Source organism: Oncorhynchus clarkii, chromosome 10, assembly GCF_045791955.1.
Source record: "Oncorhynchus clarkii lewisi isolate Uvic-CL-2024 chromosome 10, UVic_Ocla_1.0, whole genome shotgun sequence".
NCBI lineage: Eukaryota > Metazoa > Chordata > Actinopteri > Salmoniformes > Salmonidae > Oncorhynchus > Oncorhynchus clarkii.
In genome coordinates this window covers 41955271-41976476 of record NC_092156.1, presented here as the reverse complement: position 1 = coordinate 41976476, position 21206 = coordinate 41955271, and the positions used below count along the sequence as shown (strand labels likewise).

Sequence of the window (21206 nt, the reverse complement as noted above, 5' to 3'; positions counted from 1 at the left end):
AGCAGAGAAAAACCCCTAAATGATATTTCTTCAACTTGAAATTTGATGACTTTTCCTAGAGTGACCCCAAAGTTAGAAAAAGTGAAACGTCGCCTTTATTCATATTTCCATGAAAGCTGTACACCACCAGGGTACAAAGATTGTCTTAGGGTCATTTTTGACCCGGCAGTTATAAAATCATTTACACACCACAAAAAAACAACAAAGACACACACACAATTAGAAATTGAGATTATGTGTGGTACTGATTGAACTCAGCCAGCAGCTACTGAAGAGGAAGATCACCATGGTTGGCACAGTTAGAAAGAACAAGCCTGAGCTCCCCCTGCACTCCTTGAAACAAGAGGGAGAGAGGCCTTCTCATAAAGGTTTGCCTTCACCACCACTCTACTTTCTTACCTCCCAAAGAGGAACAAGAATGTGGTCCTCCTGAGCACACTGCACAAAACGGCTGAGATCAGTGATCATGAGGACAGGAAGCCAACCATCATCCTGGACTTTAACCACAACAAAGGAGATGTGGACAACCTTACAGCTGCAGGATCATGACTGCCTGCTTGCCCCTGGTCATCTTCCATAACATCATTGATGTGTCCTCTTACAATGCCTTTGTGATATGGAACAAGATCAACCCTACCTGGATGTCTGATTAACGAAACAAGAGGAGGGTGTTCCTGGAGCAGCTGGGAAAGGCACTTGTAACCCCACGCATTCAAAGAAGGGAGTGCCTCCCCGGCACTGCAGCCTCTGCAGCGCTTGTGAAAGCTGTTCAGGGGACTGAATCTTATACTGATCCACCCGAGGCTGCAGCTGGGGCAGACAAGAGGAGGAGATGCCAATTCTGCCCCCAAAGAAAGACTGTAAAACAAATACTATGTGCTGCACATGTGAGAAATACATCTGCAAAGTCCATGCACACACACTTGCATACTGTCCTACATGTGCTAATTAGAGTTGGTTGATTTATGTTCTTCACGTTTTTGTTTTGTATCTATTATCTTATTTTATTCGTATTTATTGTTGTTGTTTATACACCTTGTGGGTGGGGGCAATGGTTAAAAAAATGGGAGAAGGATAGTATTTTGTAGTTAATTCCTCATTGTTCAGTGTATAAGAATATATCACTATGTTGCCAAAAAAGTTCAAGACTGTTATTGTTCAATAAAATCATTCAAAACTACTTTCTGCACATTTCTGCTACTTTCTTAGGCTATACACAGTAAGTGCTATCTCTTGCTAAAAAAACAATGTTTACACCTATGCAGTACCTTCAGCAATAATAATAATAAACCTCTACTTTAGTAAAGAAAACAATTATGAATGGTGTGTTGTAATAAAAAGGAGTGGCATCCACTGATTAAATGCAGTCGTTCTGCATTGTGAAGAGGGGAAACCCAGATATTCACAAAGTTTGTGGTGAATGACAGGTTGTTTCTTCATGCAAAATAGATTTGGGGTTTAAAATTATTCAATTAAGCTGCTTTATTTGAAGGGTTTAGTGAAGGCGGGTCATTTTTTACCCTTAGGACAAGGGGAGTATACAGAATGTTAAGACGAGACAAGGGTTAACTTAGGTAATAGGCCATGTCACAGAACATCTGCACCTGGTTCTAAAAAAATCAACAAAATGTGCTAGTGTCCCCCACCTCTGCACACTCCGACACACACACACACACACACACACAGAGGAAAGACCCAATAGGAGATTCAGTGAAAGTTTTGAGGGGGGGGTTGTTGCTACAGCGTTAATACAGCACCATGGAATATGGCGGGATTACTGTAGCTAGGCAGATTCCACAGCATCTCCTAGAATACCCGGGACTGTTGGGGATGGTCAACAGACCCAGGCAGGGCTGCCTAATGTGTCACTACCACCCCTGCTGGCAATACAGAGCAGTACACCAAGGAAACAGGACCTCAGTCTTACTATGAGCCCAACACATATTGTATTTCACTCTCCCGTCATATTTACTAAGCATTTGCACTGGTGCAAGAGGTGATTTACTTATCAGAGAAGAACAGACAAAGTAGAGGTGGCAGGAAGTGCTACAGATGACATTTTGTTATGCGACAGGAGGTTGTTTGAAAGGGAGAAAGGGGCATAGAACTACCCCGCTATGGGAGACTCTCAATTGCATACTCCTCACATTTTCTCCCCTCTCTTCCCACCTCCTTCTCAAAACCCATGGGAGGAGAAGGTCAGAGAGGTGGGACCTCTGGCTTTCTCAACCAATGGTTTTGAGTAGGAGGCTAGGAGAGTAGTTTGCCATTGAGATTCTCCCTACGAATCTGCATGAGTAGCCCTAAATGTATGAATGACTGATGGGTGAGGAAGAGGTACCAGTTACAATGTAAACACCTTGTGTGCTAGCACCTGATCTGAGTCCTTGGCCTAACTAGTGTTTCAGGAGAGCAACGTAGCATAACGTATGGTGGCGTTAGGAGTTCAGCTTCTTGGAGCAGGTAGAATAGGTGTAATCAGGCACTGAGGGAGGAGGAGGAGGAAGAGGAGGAGGAGAAAGGAGAGGGTTGAGGAGAAGGTCGGGACACTGCTCTGCATGATAAAGAGGTTCTTCCCAACCTCAGGATTCTCTCCACGGATGCTGGATATTACCTATTTCACCAGCTTTCATTTGAATTCATTCTGGCTGGAGATGCAGGGAAAGGAGGCTGCCCGAGTCAGTCAGTAAGTCACAAGTGAAGGGTGAGATTTTTATTTTATTTAATATTTTGTCCCCCCCCCTTCTATACTTAAAAATGGTGACCCTCCCTGTCACGTTCAACACACGCTCAGCAATTATTTACTCCACTGGTGGTTCTATAGGAACTCAGTGGAAGTTCAAAGGTCACATTGTGGGGGAGGTGTCTTCCATTCTAAAGAGATAGATAGCAGATTACCTGGGTCCTTGAGGCTGACTCATGGATTAAAGGTATGGTAATTACAGAAACTAGGTTGTATGAGATTAGTCATAGCAGCCATGGTAGCTGAGTTGGAGATTATGAGGATGGTTAGTCCAGGGGTTTAGCGGTCGGTTTATGAAGAGGGTCCTTAGTCTGTGCTGACGTCTTTCCAGGAAAGCTCAGGAGACGTCCTGCTGTTAGATAGACGTCAAAATGAAGACGTGGGTTATAATTAGGCTCATTCCACAGGATTTATCAAAGATTGTCGTCATGGTAGTGTTTACAAGTACAATGCGTGGATTATCGTCAGGGTCATTTCAGAAGTCGACTGGTGGGTTTTCGTGAGGGTATAATTTCAGAGAGGAAATTGTGTTATCATGAGGGTCATTTCAGAATTGAAGGTTATCTAGGTCTTAGTAATGGGTTATCCTGCCTGGTGATGATTCAGAGGTTGATTGTGGGTTATGGTGACACAGAGGTCAGTGGTAGGGTCCTAGGTTATGGCGATTGGAGACCAATTGTTCTTGGTGCCCTGCTTCCAACTGCAGGTCCTGGGGGAGAACCAGGGGAGAACCAGGGGAGCAGGCCTCAGACTCAGACACTCTTTCTCCCAATGACATGCCACTGGCATTAAACAAAGCCTGTGGGTCCATGTATGCTGATGATTCAACTATATACTTATCAGCAACCACAGCTAATGAAGTCACTGAAACCGTTAACAAAGAGTTGCAGTCAGTTTTGGAATGGGTGGCCAGTAAATTGGACCTAAACATCTCTAAAACTAAAACGAAGCTCTAGACCTCAGCTGAATCTGGTCATGAATGGCGTGTTACTTTAGATTGTAAACTGTCATGGTGAAAACATAATAGATTAAATGGTTGTAAAGATGGGGAGAGGCTTGTCCTTAATAAAGAGATGTTCTGCTTTTTTGACACCACACTCCGTAAAGCAAGTCCTGCAGGCTCTAGTTTTGGCTTTTCTTGAAAATCCCAAATTGCTTGCATAGTCAACTTACGCACAGCTCTGACACACACACTTGCCCCACCAGACATGCCACCAGAGGTCTTTTCATAGTCCCCCAAATCTAGAACAAATGGAAGAAAGCGTACAGTATTATAAAAAGCCATCATTGCGTGGAACTCCCCTTCCATCTCATATTGCTGAATTGAACAGCAGACCTGGTTTCAAAAAACAGATAAAGCAACACCTCACAGCACAACGCCTCTCCCCTATTTGACCCAGATATTTTGTGTGTGTGTACTGACATGTAGGCTACGTGTGCCGTTTTTAAATGTACGTATTTCTGTCCTTGAGCTGTTCTTGTCTATTAATGTTCTGTATTATGTCATGTTTCATGTTTTGTGTGGACCCCAGGAAGAGTAGCTTGTGGCTTTCGCAACAGCTAATGGGGATCCTAATAAAATACCAAATACCCTTTCTCTCCCTCTCCACCCTGATTAATAATGAATGAAGCAGATCATTTATCAAGCTACTTAAGATACCAAACCTGACAGAAGACGTATAAATAACTCTGTGATCTGGGGGAGGCTGGGGGTGGAAAGTACCTACAGATGAGGGTGGCTCAGGTGGTCCGGAGGTACGATAGAGAAAATGGGGTCGAGGGGACCTGAGGAAGGATATGAGGGCGTGGCGGAGCGAGGTGGAGATATGGCGTGATTGACTTTCCCAGACACGCACAGCACCTTGAAGTTGAGAGGTGATGATCTGGGAGCGTGTGACCATGGAGCTCCTTAATGCTGACAAGTCCACTACTGACTCCTTAATGCCCCTTCTTATTGCCGACTCGTCCTCCCCCAGTCCTCCACCATCTCCCCCAATCTCCCTGAGCCCCAGAGAAAGTCTCCAGTCAGCTGTTTCTGCCCTTCTGCTCGCACTATATAAATCGTGCAGATTGGGTTTGCTCTCTGACAAGGGAAGGAGGCTGACGGTGACTAAGAGAGATGTATACCTGTCGCTAGTGGTTACAATCACCAGGCAACATTCTGCAGGGTTTAGTGGTCCTTATGTTAGTGCTGGACATAGAGGGGTTAAACACTGGTGTAGGGACTGGGGAGATGTTCTAACAGCCAATAACTGTCGAGTTTCCATCTGAGATTTACCCCAGTGTTTTACCCAAAAGGCTCAGACTTTTCTGTTTCCATCTACGCGGGCCGGCAGCCAGGTTTTTACTGGGCCACGGCCTTGGTAGAACTGCTCTAACTTTGGGGACACCTTCTCACAAATCAACAGTCTTGAATGACGTAGAGGTTGTTGATTCTGCTCACCCCAACATTTCTGGTCGCCCCAAGGAAACACAATAACACTAGAGCCCATGTTAACACAAGACACCGGTGACACACAGGTCTGGGGTAAGTCTAAGGTGGAGGTGCACCATAAATGTTGGATACGCTTTAACTTTGAAGGGGTTCTGATATGTGTGTTCACTTTCAGCCAGTATTACAGAGTGTGTTCAATGTTGAATTTGAAGGTTGAAAGGGGACTTCCATCTGAACCATTTGTTCTGCCTCCGTACTTTCATGTGTTTCCAAAACAACTGTGAATGTATTGTTGTGTTGTGCATTTATTCATTTGCATACTATGTGCGCGTATTTGTAGGTATGTGTCAATCTTTTGTTTATGGGAGACTTTCCCAGTGGTTTCTCCCTTCCACTGTACCTTTAGAGGGCTTCGTTAAGTTCATACCACTGATGCTGTAACGTAATCCCTCTCTATGAGTGTAATAATTCCACACTCTTCTACCCAAAGACCAGGATGTTCTCGCTTTTTCAAAGTACACACAGAATCCTAGCATTCCCTTCCATTCCCCGTAGACACAACTCTCTTAATGAATACGTTTTTCACTGAGCGTGTGTGTGCGCCTACGGTATTTGTGAGCACATACTATGCATGCATTGGAATGCCTGTTTGTGTTTCTGGGTTGGCTTAATGGGTACAGTCGATCCTCTCATGGTGTGTGTTGTGTTTGTTCTCCTTCAGGAACACTTCACTCCAGAGTGTAAGTTCAAGGAGAGTGTGTTTGAGAACTACTACGTGACGTACTCCTCCATGCTCTACCGCCAGAACCAGTCGGGCCGCTCCTGGTATATCGGTATCAACCGCGACGGACAGGTTATGAAGGGCAACCGGGTGAAGAAGACGAAGGGAGCCGCACACTTCCTGCCTAAAGTTATTGAAGGTTGGTCACATGCCCTCCAAGCTATGACGAATGTTTGAGAGGAACAAATAAGACAGGGATATATCAGAAACGTATTAAGTTATCATAGATGCCATAGATGTGCACTGGACACTCAACCGTTTCTCTCTTCTGCTCCACAGTTGCCATGTACAAGGAGCCATCGCTACACGAACTAGTCAATGAACAGAAGGAAAAAGAGAAGGAAAGAGATAAAGACAGCCCTGCTCGGAAGACAGTGAAGACGTCAGAAGAACGTCATGAAATAACATTCTCCATCAAGAACTGCAGGAAAGAGAAAAAAGCTCCCAAGGCTGACGCCTCGTAGCACAGGGGACCTAGGGGAGGGGAGGGGGAGCAGTGACACTGAGAACTCAATGGGGACTCAATCACCCATGATGCGTTGGGCTGGCTGGAGGAATGACCCTCATGGGCTCCCTTTACCAGAAGTGCACTGGGCTGCACCATGCTGACGGGTCAGGGGTCAACAGCTCATCAGCAGCTCACCAGGTCTGGTTCTGGGAGGGTTTCCTCTCACCTGTCACCAGAGAGAGAGAGAGAGATGGACCAGGGACCAAGTCAGCATCACCACCCTTCCACCCTGTCAATCACCTCTACCCCTCCTCTGGTACACTCACTACCAAAAGCACAGCCTGTGTCATACCTCTTTAATTGACCTACTGCCCTCCATCACCTGTCTCAATTTTCAGAAATCACCTACCCTCGCCCACACACAGTCATTTCTAATCTGTGTATTTTGATGTATGTGCGTGCGATTGTGTGTGTGTGTATGTTGGAGAAAAAGTGTGTAACACTAATCACTTCATGTCACCATAACCGCCATGCGTGGGTCCACTCTTCTAAGTAATGGAAATCACCATGGTGAAAGTGTCGCTATGCCTGGCCTCCACCATCTGCCCACCTGCAAATCACACACCCCACAGCTGGACGTGGGCCATCAAAATGATGCTTTATTGGACAACATCAGGGGGATCTATTTATATTTGATAGTAGGCCTGTCTGTTGAACCGCAGTCTGCCAATCACTTTCAAAAATGCCAAATGAAGTCAAGCCAGCTCTTTTTTGGGGATCAGAGATATCTACAGGCTACAGGATAACCTTTTTCAGTGACCAGCCTTTTCTAGCTCACTCTTTCAAAGTCCATTTATCATTTGATCAATCACAATGAGGAAATACATGGAGGGAACTGAAGAAGTTTATCATATTAAATCATGAGGATGATGTAAAGGATGATAATGAGGATGATGAGGATGAGGATAATTACAATGGTTACAGTGATTGTGGTGATATTGATGATTCAACTGCCGTGTAACCTTGCAATAATCTCACAGGCAAAATAACGAGACAGAAATGTCAGGGTATCCCATTATCTGAAGTTGATAGCCATTTGCCCTTCTGGAGCCATGAAAGCACCATGTCCAAATTACTATTAGAACCCTGACTGGGACATGACTGCCATGTCTGGCCCACATAACAGTAGCCTGACAGAGATGATTTCAGATTGGGCTCAGCAGGCTGATTCTGAGCATGTGAGAGAGTGATGGAGCTAAATGCCCTCTGGGCCCAATGTTATTATGATGCAACTCTTTGAAGGTTATTTCCTGGGGATTTTATGGAATACAGACAAAATTGCTTAAGTTATTCGCTTAAATGTATGTAAAAAAAATTAACATGTCTCTGCAATATTTGTACAGGTTTGAGTCTCTGTCAGAGCTGGGCTGTGTTAAAAAAAGGAAGTACGGCATTTTATACAAGTGAGGGAGATAGTGACAGTGGTTATGAATGTGCATGCTTAAAATACTCCCAATTGCTAGCCTCCAAAACTCACCTTGTGGTGCTCATAATTCACTAAACTATTTCAGATAAATGGTAAGGATTGGACCTGTTAAATCTGATTAAATTCTCTGTCACCTGAAAGGTAGTGCTAGTGACCTCTGAGTGTATCCTTTGCTTGGCAACTGTTGTCGACATGAAGCAGAGTTTAAAGCTGACATCAAAGTCTGAGGAGGCTCTTAGCTGGAGCACAATAGATATATGGGGCTTTCTGGATGAGTTTTTATAAGACACAGCTGGAGCACCTACTTGCTATTCTAAAGACATCTCACTGCTTATCCCCTCACCAGAGTTATCAAATCACCACAGAGGAATCCACTCGCAAATATGGATTTCTTTGTGTGCGTGGCTGTTTGTGATTGTGTTCTTCTCCCAGTGTATGGATGTTTGTGGGAATATGTGAGTTTATTTTGGGAGTGCATAGTGCACGTATCCATGTTTGTGCAAGTGTCTGTTTCTGTGTGTGTGTGTATCTGTGTGTTGAGTGGGAGGGGACTTCTACAATGTCCTTCATACTGGACATGGGGCACTGTGAGGGGTGTCTTAGTGATGTCCTTCTCTGTGGAGATGATGTTTGGGTGACAAATGGCCACCTTTCAAACCCAGCACTGCCACTGCATTGTTATTGGCCTGAGAGTGCTGAAGGAAGCAATGGGCAATAGCATCTGAAACAAACCATGAACATAAAATTACAACATACACAGGGACATCCTGGTGTACAGAAGGCTGATTTTCTAAGCATGGGGATATATGAAGTAAAATGCCCAAAGGCATTGCTGCGTAGCTTGTTCCTGCCATGGCGGCTGTGCTGTCAGAGTGAGATGGCAGGGGTGTTCTGTGTGACCAGCTCCTGTCCTGTCTAGTGGGTCACTGAGAAGGGATGGCAACACAAGTGAGCTTATTATTTTCGTCCCTTACAGAGCCCCTCTATAAGAAACCGGCAATAGCAGTGGACTGCCTGTAAATATGTTACACAACATTACAGAAGATGAGGGAAAACCCAGAGAGGGAAAATACATAACAAATGAAAATCTAATCAAATTTTATTGGTCACATACAGTACACGTGTTTAGCAGATGTTATTGCGGGTGTAGCGAAATGCTTGTGCTTCTAGTTCCGACAGTGCAGCAATATCAAACAAGTAATATCTAACAATTTCACAACATATACCCAATACACACAAATCTAGTCAATGAATGGAATTAAGAATATATAAATATATGGATGAGCAATGTCAGAGCGGCATAGACTAAGATATAGTAAAATAGTATGGAATGCAGTATATACATATGAGATGAGTAACGCAAGATATGTAAACATTATTAAAGTGACATTCTAAGAATGTTGCATGTTCCCAAAATGTACAGAATGTGAGAAGGATGTTTTTGGCATGTTATTGAGGATAAGAGTATGTCTGAGATGGTCTAGAATGTTCTAAGAGGGTCAGAGTATGTAGGCAGTCGTTGAGATATAGTCATGTTCTGAAATATCAAGCCTGCTTTTTGGTGATGTAGACTATCTGAGAACGTTTTTGGGTTAGACTTAATATTAGGGAATGAGGGTTCCTTGCTGAGTTGTAACGTATGAGGAGGAAGCTTCATTAGTTCTGAGAAAAAATGTGAGGCAGAGAAAGTTAGCAAGTTCTGAGAAAAAATGTGAGGCAGAGAAAGTTTACTTTGAGAAAGAGGAAGTCAGTGAGAGTCAAATAAAGTTCAATAGTTCTGAGATAGAATGTGAGGCAGAGAACGTTTACCATGAGAAAGAGGAAGTCAATGAGAGTCAAATAAAGTTCAATAGTTCTGAGATAGAATGTGAGGCAGAGAAAGTTCACTAGTTTTGAGGTAGAATGTGAGACAAACTGTTTTTTTATGTCTGAAACAATGTGAGGCTTAGTTCACTAGTTCTGTTATTGAATGTGAGGCAGTAAAAGTCAGCAAGTTCTGAAAAAGAATGTGAGGCAGAGAAAGTTTACTATGAGAAAGAGGAAGTCAATGAGAGTCAAAGAAAGTTTAATGGTTTTGAAATAGAATGTGAGGCAGAAAGAGTTCACGTTTTGTGATAGAATGTGAGGGAGAAAAAGAGGAAGTCACTTCGAGTCAAAGGAAGTTCACTAGTTCTGAGAAAGAATGTAAGACAGCGAAAGTTTTAAGAAATCATGTGAGGCAGAGAACGTTCTGAGATAGAATGTGGGACAGAGAAAGTGCACTAGTTCTGAGAAAGAAAGTAAGACAAAGAAAGTTAAATTGTTCTGAGATAAAATGTGAGGCAGAAAAAGTTTACTATGAGAAAGAGTAAGTCAATGAGAGTCAAAGGAAATTCAATAGTTTTGAAATAGAATGTGAGGCAGAAAAAGTTCACACATTTTGTGATAGAATGCGAGGCAGAGAAAGTTCACTAGTTTAGAGGTAGAATGTGAGACAAACTGGTTCTGTAGTTCTGATATTGAATGTGAGGCATAGACAGTTCACTAGTTCTGAAATAGAATGTGAGGCAAAGTTCACTCATTCTGATGTTGAATGGGAGACAGTGAACGTTCACTAGTTCTGATATTGAATGTGAGGCAGTGAAATTATATTAAATGCGAAGGACTGTTTGGCAGTGGTGGAAACAATACTCAATTGTCATACTTCAGTAAAAGTAAAGATGCCTTAATAGAAAATGACTCAAGTAAAAGTCAAAGTCACCCAGTAAAATTCTACTTAAGTAAAAGTCTAAAAGTATTTGGTTTAAAATATACTTAAGTATCAAAAGTAAATGTATGAATCATATAAAATTCCTTATATTGGGCAAACCAGACACCATCATTTTATTTTATTTTATTTTTTACAGATACCCAGGGACACACTCCAACATTCAGACATTATTTACAAATGACGCATGTGTGTTTAGTGAGTCTGCCAGATCAGAGACAGTAGGCAGTAGGATGACCAGGGATGTTCTCTGTTTAGTTAGTCCACTAGATCAGCGGCAGTAGGGATGACCAGGGATGTTCTCTGTTTAGTGAGTCCATCAGATCAGAGGCAGTAGGAATGACCAGGGATGTTCTCTGTTTAGTGAGTCCATCAGATCAGAGGCAGTAGGGATGACCAGGGATGTTCTCTGTTTAGTGAGTCCATCAGATCAGAGGCAGTAGGGATGACCAGGGATGTTCTCTGTTTAGTGAGTCCATCAGATCAGAGGCAGTAGGGATGAGCAGGGATGTTCTCTGTTTAGTGAGTCCACCAGATCAGAGGCAGTAGGAATGACCAGGGATGTTCTCTGTTTAGTGAGTCCATCAGATCAGAGGCAGTAGGGATGACCAGGGATGTTCTCTGTTTAGTGAGTCCATCAGATCAGAGGCAGTAGGGATGACCAGGGATGTTCTCTGTTTAGTGAGTCCATCAGATCAGAGGCAGTAGGGATGACCAGGGATGTTCTCTGTTTAGTGAGGCCGTCAGATCAGAGGCAGTAGGGATGAGCAGGGATGTTCTCTGTTTAGTGAGTCCACCAGATCAGAGGCAGTAGGAATGACCAGGGATGTTCGGTTGATAAGTGCGTGAATTTGACTATTTTCCTGTCCTGCTAAGCATTCAAAATGTAACGAGTACTTTTGAGTGTCAAGGGAAATGAATGGAGTAAAAAATACAATATCATCTTAAGGAATGATTTGAAGTAAAAGTAAAAGTTGTCAAAAATATAAATAGTAAAGTAAAGTATAGCTACCCCAAAAAACGACTTAAGTATTTTTACTTAAGTACTTTACACCACTGCTCTTTGGTTCTGATATTGAGAGCAAGCCAGAGGGATATTTAGCTGGTTGAGGCAGAAATAATGAATTAGCTATCATAAAGTAAGGCAAAGAGAGCTCTTTTCTTGATTAGAGCAGAATTTAAGGCAGAGCAGGTCCCACAAGGGGAGGGGGAGGGGTAGTGATGTTCAGAATACAAGGACAGTTGTGGTTCACACACACACACGCTCACACATGTCCACTTCGAAGTCACACTCCGCTTAATGCGCAATCTCACCAAAAGGTGTCCTATATGTCTACTGCCCGTTAACCTTCCCTCGACACGTGTGACACTGTGTGCTTGTACATGCGTGTGCGTTTGTTTGCACGTGTGTGTCTGTGTGGGTGAGTGAAAGAGTGACTGAGCGAGTGTAATGACCTACCTGTATGTGTGCATGAGTGTGTGAGGGAGAAAAAGGAGAGAAAGGGGAGAGGGGGAAAGAAGAAAAGACAAGGAATGATAGTGAAGTGACGATCGATTGACTCAATAAAAGCCAAAGAGGAAAGCAATAGTATAGCGTTGAAAGCAATAATGTCCCTTAGGTGCAGTGGGAGGAGCAACCCATGTTTGTGGACAATGAACTCAAGAGCAGTTTTGTTCCATTCCAACGTGCAAACTGGACAACGTGGCCTGTTGCACAACAAATGTGGGGGCAGATATTTCTCCCATCTTACGGTACACTTTAGAGATCCACAGCCCCATACAACTGGCCAGTGTGATCTGGCCATGTACTGAGCTACTTGGGTTTCTGTCGTTTAACAGTCCTTTTCTGAGGCTTTGGGGACAATGCCGTGGAACTCCATTAGAGTGCACTCTGTTAGAAGGACTTTGGTCTTAGGTTCTGACCCAACTGGGGTCAAAACAGGGAACACCAATCTCATAATAACAAGAGAAAATAGTGGTTAAAATGTCATTATAATAATACTAATAAATATTTATAGAGTTCTTATGAAGGGATTTGACAGTACTTCCAAAGTCTGGCTTAGCCTTTTTGACTGTTTAAGTATGATTTAACAGTGATGTTTAATAGCGCTGTCAGTCTACAGTACACAGCTAAAGGCCAGGGAAATTGTTTGGATGGACAACAAACCTAGCATTTGTTGGTGCTTTCCTGGCTCATTGTTTCATAGAAATATTACTATATAGCTATGTCCATATATAAATAATATATGTGATATATGTGTGTGAGGTGTTGTATTGATATTTTTCAGAAAATATCTCCAAGAATAGGTGGTGAACATTTTTCTTGTTGTGTTTTACTTTGCGTTGTCATGACTTTCTGATGCAGACTCTTGGGAGGGATGTTTTTCTTTCCTCATACCAATCCTCCCTTCAATGTGGTTTTGTAGGTGAACAAAAGGGTTGTGTTGGGGTGAAGTGGTAAGGGCACTGGTTCATCGTTCCCACAGAATGCTAAATGAGGCAGTGTGAGCTTCCACCCAAACTAAATCCTCTGGGTGGAAGCTCACAGTGTGAATGATTTACAGTATGCCAGAGATTTAACCCTAAACTGTAAATGTTGTCAAAGTTCAAAAGAGTATGTGGAAACATGCAAAGGCCAGATTTGTCCTCCTAAAGCCAACACCTGTCTGTCAGTCAGTTATGACCTTTCCCAGCAATGACCAGACTTCCCCAACACCCACTGGGCTCAGCGTTATGGTCACACAAGTCTTCCAAAAACAAACTACGCCCCCTCCTTTTATGTCTCTCGGCTCTTGGTTTATCTCAGTCCTTTCCTCTCGTCTTCCAAAAGTAACAGACGTCTTCCAACAAGAGCCATAAGTAATAACACAGGGCTTAGCACTGATGGAGCCTATGAAAGAAGGGCTGTGGTGTTACTTACCAGGTGGGACTCTACATGGCAACTGAGCCAAAGTGAGCAGAGCTCGATCTACTAACACTCCAGCCACAACAAAAACTGAGACTAGAGAGTATGAACAATGCAGATAGGACTAACAACTTGCAATTGGGACAACCAGCTCGCAAGGACGGCAAACCGCCATCAGCAAGGATGAACAGTTAGCAAGGAGGACTAACAGGCTACAAAACAGTCCAGCAATAAGGACCAAAAATCCAGGTTGACTTGAGAATTTTTGCAACGCATGCATGCACCACCATTTACCAACTTGACTCCCCCTCCACAGTAACTAGAGACACACCGGCCCCTCCCCTCACCCTCTCTCTGAGTTTGACACAGACCTGTGTACATTTCTATAGTAAATCACACCTGACTCAAGGGGAGATGTCTTATTATGGAATATTATTCAATAAAACAAACAGATATATTTGTATGATTGTACGTATTGTCCCTTGGTGATTCTTGTCATGACTCATGCTCTGGTCAAAAGAGGTCATCTGATGACGTGTTTTTGATTATGTGTTGTGCAAATTGACTTATAGCTAAGTGATTACAGGGTCTAGTTATGTGTGGCTACCGACCAGTGGAACTTCAAGGCCTCAAGGTGAAGAAAACACATACTCTCATACATGTGTGCTGCTGACTAGAGGCCTTGGGAGGGTTTTAGACTTTGGTCTGCTGTGTGTGAGAGGGCTGTGGTGACCCTTGGCCCTGTATTAATGAGAGGTTGTGTGTGTGTGTGTATGTGTGTGTATGTATGTGTGTGTGTGTGTGTGTGTGTGTGTGTGTGTGTGTGTGTGTGTGTGTGTGTGTGTGTGTGTGTGTGTGTGTGTGTGTGTGTGTGTGTGTGTGTGTGTGTGTGTGTGCCAGATGGTATTGACAGCTGCAGGTGCTCACAGGTGAGTGGAGAGAGACAGGTGACAGAAGTACCTGGCTCCTCCAAGCTGAGCACAGTGGCGCAGGGAAACCACGTGACCCATCATCACCCTACAGTCTCTCACTGTCTCTCTAACACACACACACACACACACACACACACACACACACACACACACACACACACACACACACACACACACACACACACACACACACACACACACACACACACACACACACACACACACACACACAGCCTCTCATTAATACAGGGCCAAGGGTCACCACAGCCCTCTCACACACAGCAGCCCAAAGTCTAAAACCCTCCCAAGGCCTCTAGTCAGCAGCATGATGGCAAGACATTCACTTAATTGCCATTTAAAGTAATTACCCACATATAACCCACTAAGTACAGAAACGCTTAATGCATCATGGTGTGGTAAACCATGTATGTTTTGGATGTGATTGACTATTTAAATGAACGATTTAGAGTGAGAATGTTTTGTGACACACACAATCATGCAGTGTTTAGAGCGTGAGAGATGAGTAAATTAGCACTAATCCACTGTCGTAAAAAGAAATGGTGAAAGTGCGAGAGGATCCCCAGGGCTGAGATTAAACACTCGCTCATCTCCATCTGATCGACTTTATAATCAGCCTGCATTTCAAAAACCTGCAGATTATTAAGAAACGCATCAGAGAGATGAATAGCAGCATTTATTTCTCTTCGGCCACTCCAAGGTTGGTGAGACCGGCCAGTCTCTCAGTGATAATCATGCTAAGCGGATGACGGATTACAAGCAGTGGGAGAAACATTAATGATGTTTCTAGGTGTCTGGCAGCCCAGGTTGACGATCTAGGCAGGATATTCAGATGGATTATTACAAGTCACGGCTGTCAAGGATTTTCAGAAATACTGAAATTGGCCACTGACCTTTTGACCTCCATCAAGATCAGCTTTCCTCTGGTTACAGCTAACCAGGTGACTGCTGGGTAGATCACAGGCATGACCTCAACTACAATGGGGAAAATATGTACTCAATGCAGTGGCTATGTTTCAACAGATTTAATCAAGCTGTGTTACGGTAGATTAACACAGTGAATATGGATTCAGGCATTTCATCACACATATGAGGCAATGGCCATTGGTCGTACTGCATTTGAGGTAACCCATTACCAGAAATAGTCATCTGCAGAGAACATGTGCGCTTCAGAGCAAAGCCATGACAAATATGCTATGCAAGCTTTAAGTCATACTTTTGCCAATCTTAGAAATCTATCTACATAAATACACACTGAGACATAAATACATAGTGGTTTTTCCTACTGCTGGCTGTTTTCACAGTAGAGAAAAACGATCTGTTAAAAGTAATGATTCATTCATAAATGATTCATAATTCCTCCCGGGAGAGGCAGTGTTAGGGGGGAGGGGAGGGGGACGTTGGTGTCAGGAGATGCACCTTGCATGCTGCTGAATTTCCTCATTACATTTACCATCTGGACCCAGAGCTGGGATTTCCCTCACAAACCACTCATTACACATCACACACTCCTCCACATAAACATTCTTCCACACAAACATTCCTCCACACACACGCTACACACATTCTCACCAGGGTTGGTAGGTTACATTCTAAATGTAATCAGTTACAAAAAAAATGTATCAGTAACGCAACTTTTGGAATATCCAAAAGCAGTAACGTAATCTGGTTACTTTCTGTTACTTTTGGATTACTTTCCCCTTAAAGGGATAGTTCACCCAAATTACAAAATGTCACATTGGTTTCCTTAGCCTGTAAGCAGTCCATGGACAAGGTTTGACAGCAATCCATGTTTTGGTTTAGTTCTCTGATACTAGTTCCATATGCTAACGTTTTAGCATTTGTGTAACAAATCACATTCAAATCCTGGTACCGATATTATCATTTTTCGTGAATCATTAGAAAAAGACAAAAAGGATCCATCAAACACATTTGACTTGTAGTCAGACTCGCTCTGGTGGAACAAACGTAAAGTTGTGCCTTTTTTAAATGCTGAATTGAATGTTATTGAGAAAACAGAAAGGTGTCAAATGTTTTTTACAAATTCGCAAACATCTTTTCTGAATTTACAAGTAATCCAAGAAGTCATCATCTAGTTTTTCAAAAGTATCTGTAATCTGATTCTGGTTTTTTAAATGGTAACGTAACTGATTACAGTTCCAACCCTGGTTCTCACACTCTCTGGCCACTTCAAACCGTTTACACACCTCATCTCTACCTCTCCCCCTCACAGATGTCCTCATCTCTTGACCTTGACATACACTGAGGCTGAGGACACACACTATCTGTCTCAGAAGGGTGCATAAGGGTACACACACATACATGGAAACGCACACAAACGCACACGCACACACACACACACACCCACGAGATCCATACTGCAGTTGCTCATCCTTTTAAAATGAGATCAATTAACTCCTATATTTGTGTCTTCTGCTGCCCTCTGCTGGATTTACAAGAACATCATCAGTTTGTCCGGAAACCAGCACTCTCGGTCAATCACTGCAGTCAAGGCTGAAAGAAATTGAAAGTACTTTTGTATACTTTTTAGCCAGTAGTACTTAAAGTAGTGTCACGAGCCAAAAGAGTTCCCTGAAAATTGCTTACTACGTCACATATGTGCACCACATCATTGCTCTTTCTCTCGCTTTGCTGCACGTGCAACTTGCTATCTGTCACTCAAATAGCAAGGGGCCACAGCTCATTGGCTAGAACTCCAGTTGTTAGTGGGCCGGCCCCCTGTGGGGGAAAATGGAGGGAAACACTTCTTCCAGAAAAACAGTCGCTTTCAAACTAGGGGTTTCATGGCTAATTGAGGTAAAACAGTAATTCTGCTCATAATGCCCAAAGCCGGAGGTTTAGAAATGACATAGTAGTCACTAAAGATCCGGAGCATGTCCTAATTGGACAGACTTATGCATTAACAGTTAATAGACTGTCTCCAGGATTGAGAACTAATTTCCCGAAGATATTCAGTTATGAGTTCCATGTGTCCCACTGCCACATCAAGAGTAGCTTACCAAAAATACAGGACAACCTGGAAGTTTCAAAAATGTGTATTTCTATGTTGTGAACACACACACAGTTAGCATGCAGCACTCATCCTCATTGTCCTTCATCATCCTCTCCTCTCTGTCCCTGACAAATGTGTCACTGCTCATTTCACCTTTATTTCGCTAACACACTAGTCCTCCTCTCCTGTCTCGTTCCCCCCATTTCAGCTTATGATCTCATTAGGATGTAAATTTGCTTTATTGACTGACTGATGGAGGGGGGGGTTGAAGCTCATGGACACCTTAATGATGTTTGGCATTCAGAGAGGTGATAACAGCAGCAGTTTTACAAATGACAGAGCAGTAAAAACATGGCAGTGTTTTCTCTGTCACATTTCCCACAAACACACACCACACACACAGGTCCGTGCACCGACTTATTAGGGGATAGGTGCTCAAAATGAAAAAAGGGCACCCACCAACTTTCATCAATCGACTTTCATAATTCATATCTCACTGACTGCCTTTGTAGTGAACCATTTAGAATTTTTTTTAGCATAGACCTATTTATTTCTTTATTTCAATCTTCGTGATGTCACGATGACTTGTGGGCAGTAGATTCAAAACAACAACAACAAAAACTGTGTACAATTTTTTTTAAATATTTATATACAACCACCCAAAAGGGCATTGGGGGAGTGGGAGTGCAAAGGGACAGGGCCAGGTAGACGCTATCTGTGCACGTGCCTGCACACACACACACACACACACACACACACACACACACACTTCATACTGTCCACTAGATGACAGAAGTGAGCTTTATCGTTTCATCAAACGTGGGGTGACATTTTATCCTAAGACCTAGCGGCACTGCTACATAACATGACGGTAGTACTTTTAATTCTCATTTTGGGAAGTCCTTACATAGACTGTGGTCAACGAAAAGCTGCTCTATAAATAAAAAACTAGACACAGCCCCATCTTCTCCACACATTTCAGGTGAGGTAATGTTTTTCTCATGGAGTGAGTAATTTGACAACAAAAACTCTGCCTTCAAAAGTCAAAGGGTAATTACATGTGTGTTTCCTTCTCTCTCTCTCTCTCTCTCTCTCTCTCTCTCTCTCTCTCTCTCTCTCTCTCTCTCTCTCTCTCTCTCTCTCTCTCTCTCTCTCTCTCTCTCTCTCTCTCTCTCTCTCTCTCTCTCTCTCTCTCTCTCTCTCCTTACCGTCTACAAAATAATTTACCTCTAAAGTGACTCAATAAATGATTGTGTGTGTGTGTAAGCTTGAGTGTGAAATGTTTTACTCTCACATGAGTGTATGTGTGACTAGCCATAATATATGTGAGCGTCATTGTTTCTGACTATGTTTGTGTACATGCATTCAGGATTCTAGATGTAAATGTATGTGTGGTAGGATCTTCATTGTACTTTTCAGTCACTACTTTAAATGTATTTTTATTTTTTTTTACCTTTATTTAACTATGCAAGTGAATTAAGAAACTAATTCTTATTTACAATGACGGCCTACACTGGCCAAACCCAGACGTCGCTGGGCCAATTGTGAGCCGCCGCCCTATTGGATTTAAAGGTGGTTGTAAAATTATAGAGGTTGTTCAGTAAACCTGTTTGACTGGTAACAGCCGAGCAGACACCACTCCCTCCGTAATATACTTGGCTTGCAAAAGGAGAAATGTCAGGTACTTAAAACCACAGTACAGCATGTAAACATGTCACAGAATTAATAATTTACCATTCATTTTACTAAATGACCAACACATTACTTGCTGCTTTTTTGATCAAGGTATTTCCGTACATTAAAATCTGGTCAAAGCTCTGACTCCACCTGACTGAAACCTGATGTCATCCCAATCATCACAGTTTAGCCCATTGCCTCCTACGCTTCCCCAGCACACAGCTAACTGTCATCTGAAAAACTCTCTACCTGCAGGCCCCACCTAAATATAACACCCTTACTCACTACAGTATGACTCACTTAGATCTTAATCATTTTTGATCTGTACCCCAATCCAGTCAGTAACAGTCAGTATCTGGTGTGGCCACCAGCTGCATTAAGTACTGCAGTGCATCGCCTCCTCATGGATTGCACCCAGATATGCCAGTTCTTTCTGTGAGATGTTACCCCACTCTTCCACCAAGGCAAGTTCCCTGACATTTCTGGGAGGAATGGCCCTAGCCCTCACCCTCCGATCCAACAGGTCCCAGACGTGCTCAATGGGATTGAGATCCAGGCTCTTCGCTGACCATGGCAGAACACTGACATTCCTGTCTTGTAGGAAATCACTCACAGAACGAGCAGTATGGCTGGTGGCATTATCATGCTGGAGCGTCATGTCAGGATGAGCCTACAGGAAGGGTACCACATGAGGGAGGAGGATGTCTTCCCTGTAACGCACAACGTTGAGATTGCCTGCAATGACAACAAACTCACTCCGATGATGCTGTGGCACACCGCCCCAAACAATGACGATCCTTCGACCTCAAAATGTATCCCGCTCCAGTGTACAGGCCTCGGTGTAATGCTCATTCTCTCGGCGATAAACGCGAATCTGACCATCACCCCTGGTGAGACAAAACCACGACTCGTCAGTGAAGAGCACTTTTTGCCAGTCCTGTCTGGTCCAGCGACTGTGGGTTTGTGCCCATAGGCAAAGTTGTTGCCAGTGATGTCTAGTGAGGACCTGCCTTACACCAGGCCTACAAGCCCTCAGTCCAGCCTTTCTCAGTCTATTGCGGACAGTCTGAGCACTGATGGAGGGATTGTGCATTCCTGGTGTAACTCGGGCAGTTGTTGTTGCCATCCTGTACTTGTCCCACAGGTGTGATGTTCGGATATACCGATCCTGTGCAAGTGTTGTTACACGCGGTCTGCCACTGCGAGGACGATCAGCTGTCCATCATGTCTCCCTGTAGCGCTGTCTTAGGTGTCTCACAGTACGGACATTGCAATTTCTTGCCCTGGCCACATCTGCAGTCCTCATGCCTCCTTGCAGCATGCCTAAGGCACGTTCACGCAGATGAGCACGGACCCTGGACATCTTTCTTTTGGTGTTTTTCAGAGTCAGTAGAAAGGCCTATTTAGTGTCCTAAGTTTTCAGAACTGTGACCTTAATTGCCTTCCGTCTGTAAGCTGTTAGTGTCTTAACGACTGTTCCACAAGTGCATGTTCATTAATTGTTTATGGTTCATTGAACAAGCATAGGAAACAGTGTTTAAACCCTTTACAACAAAGATCTGTGAAGTTATTTGGATTTTTACGAATTATCTTTGAAAGACAGGGTCCTGAAAAAGGAACGTTTTGTTTTTGTTGCTGAGTTTATATGAGCCAATCAGAGGTTTCAGACATTTTTTCTATCTACGAATGTTCTTTTCAAAATATTTACCAATCACAGCACAATATTAAGATACCAAATGTGGGTCTTCATCATAGTGATGTGTAGAGATTATTACTTGGAAATAACTCGTTTTAGCATGGTCATTGCCATTGAGAGCTTCCACCGTTTTAGTTAACTGGGTGGGAATTCCTATAGCCTGCTTACCATCTCTGTTCAGCTATTGCATTCCACTTTGGCAAATGACAGGACTGGCCCGGTACTAGTCCCCAGACTAGCCAGGATTCCTATGGGTTGCCAGTAGAGTCCTGCATCAAATCTGGTACCCACGGTTCCAGTAGGTGACCTCCAAAAAAAATCAGCTGT

General features: G+C 43.3%; 1 protein-coding gene across 1 annotated transcript in view; it reads left to right on the top strand.

Moving 5' to 3' along the window:
* LOC139419558 (fibroblast growth factor 11-like) overlaps positions 1 to 6422 on the top strand; it is a 56009-nt gene extending 49587 nt beyond the window's left edge. The window contains exons 4-5 of the mRNA XM_071169529.1: positions 5899 to 6097; positions 6238 to 6422. Of these exons, the coding sequence (XP_071025630.1) occupies positions 5899 to 6097; positions 6238 to 6422 (384 nt within the window). The remainder of the gene's footprint in view (positions 1 to 5898; positions 6098 to 6237) is intronic.
* Positions 6423 to 21206: the final 14784 nt, after the last annotated feature.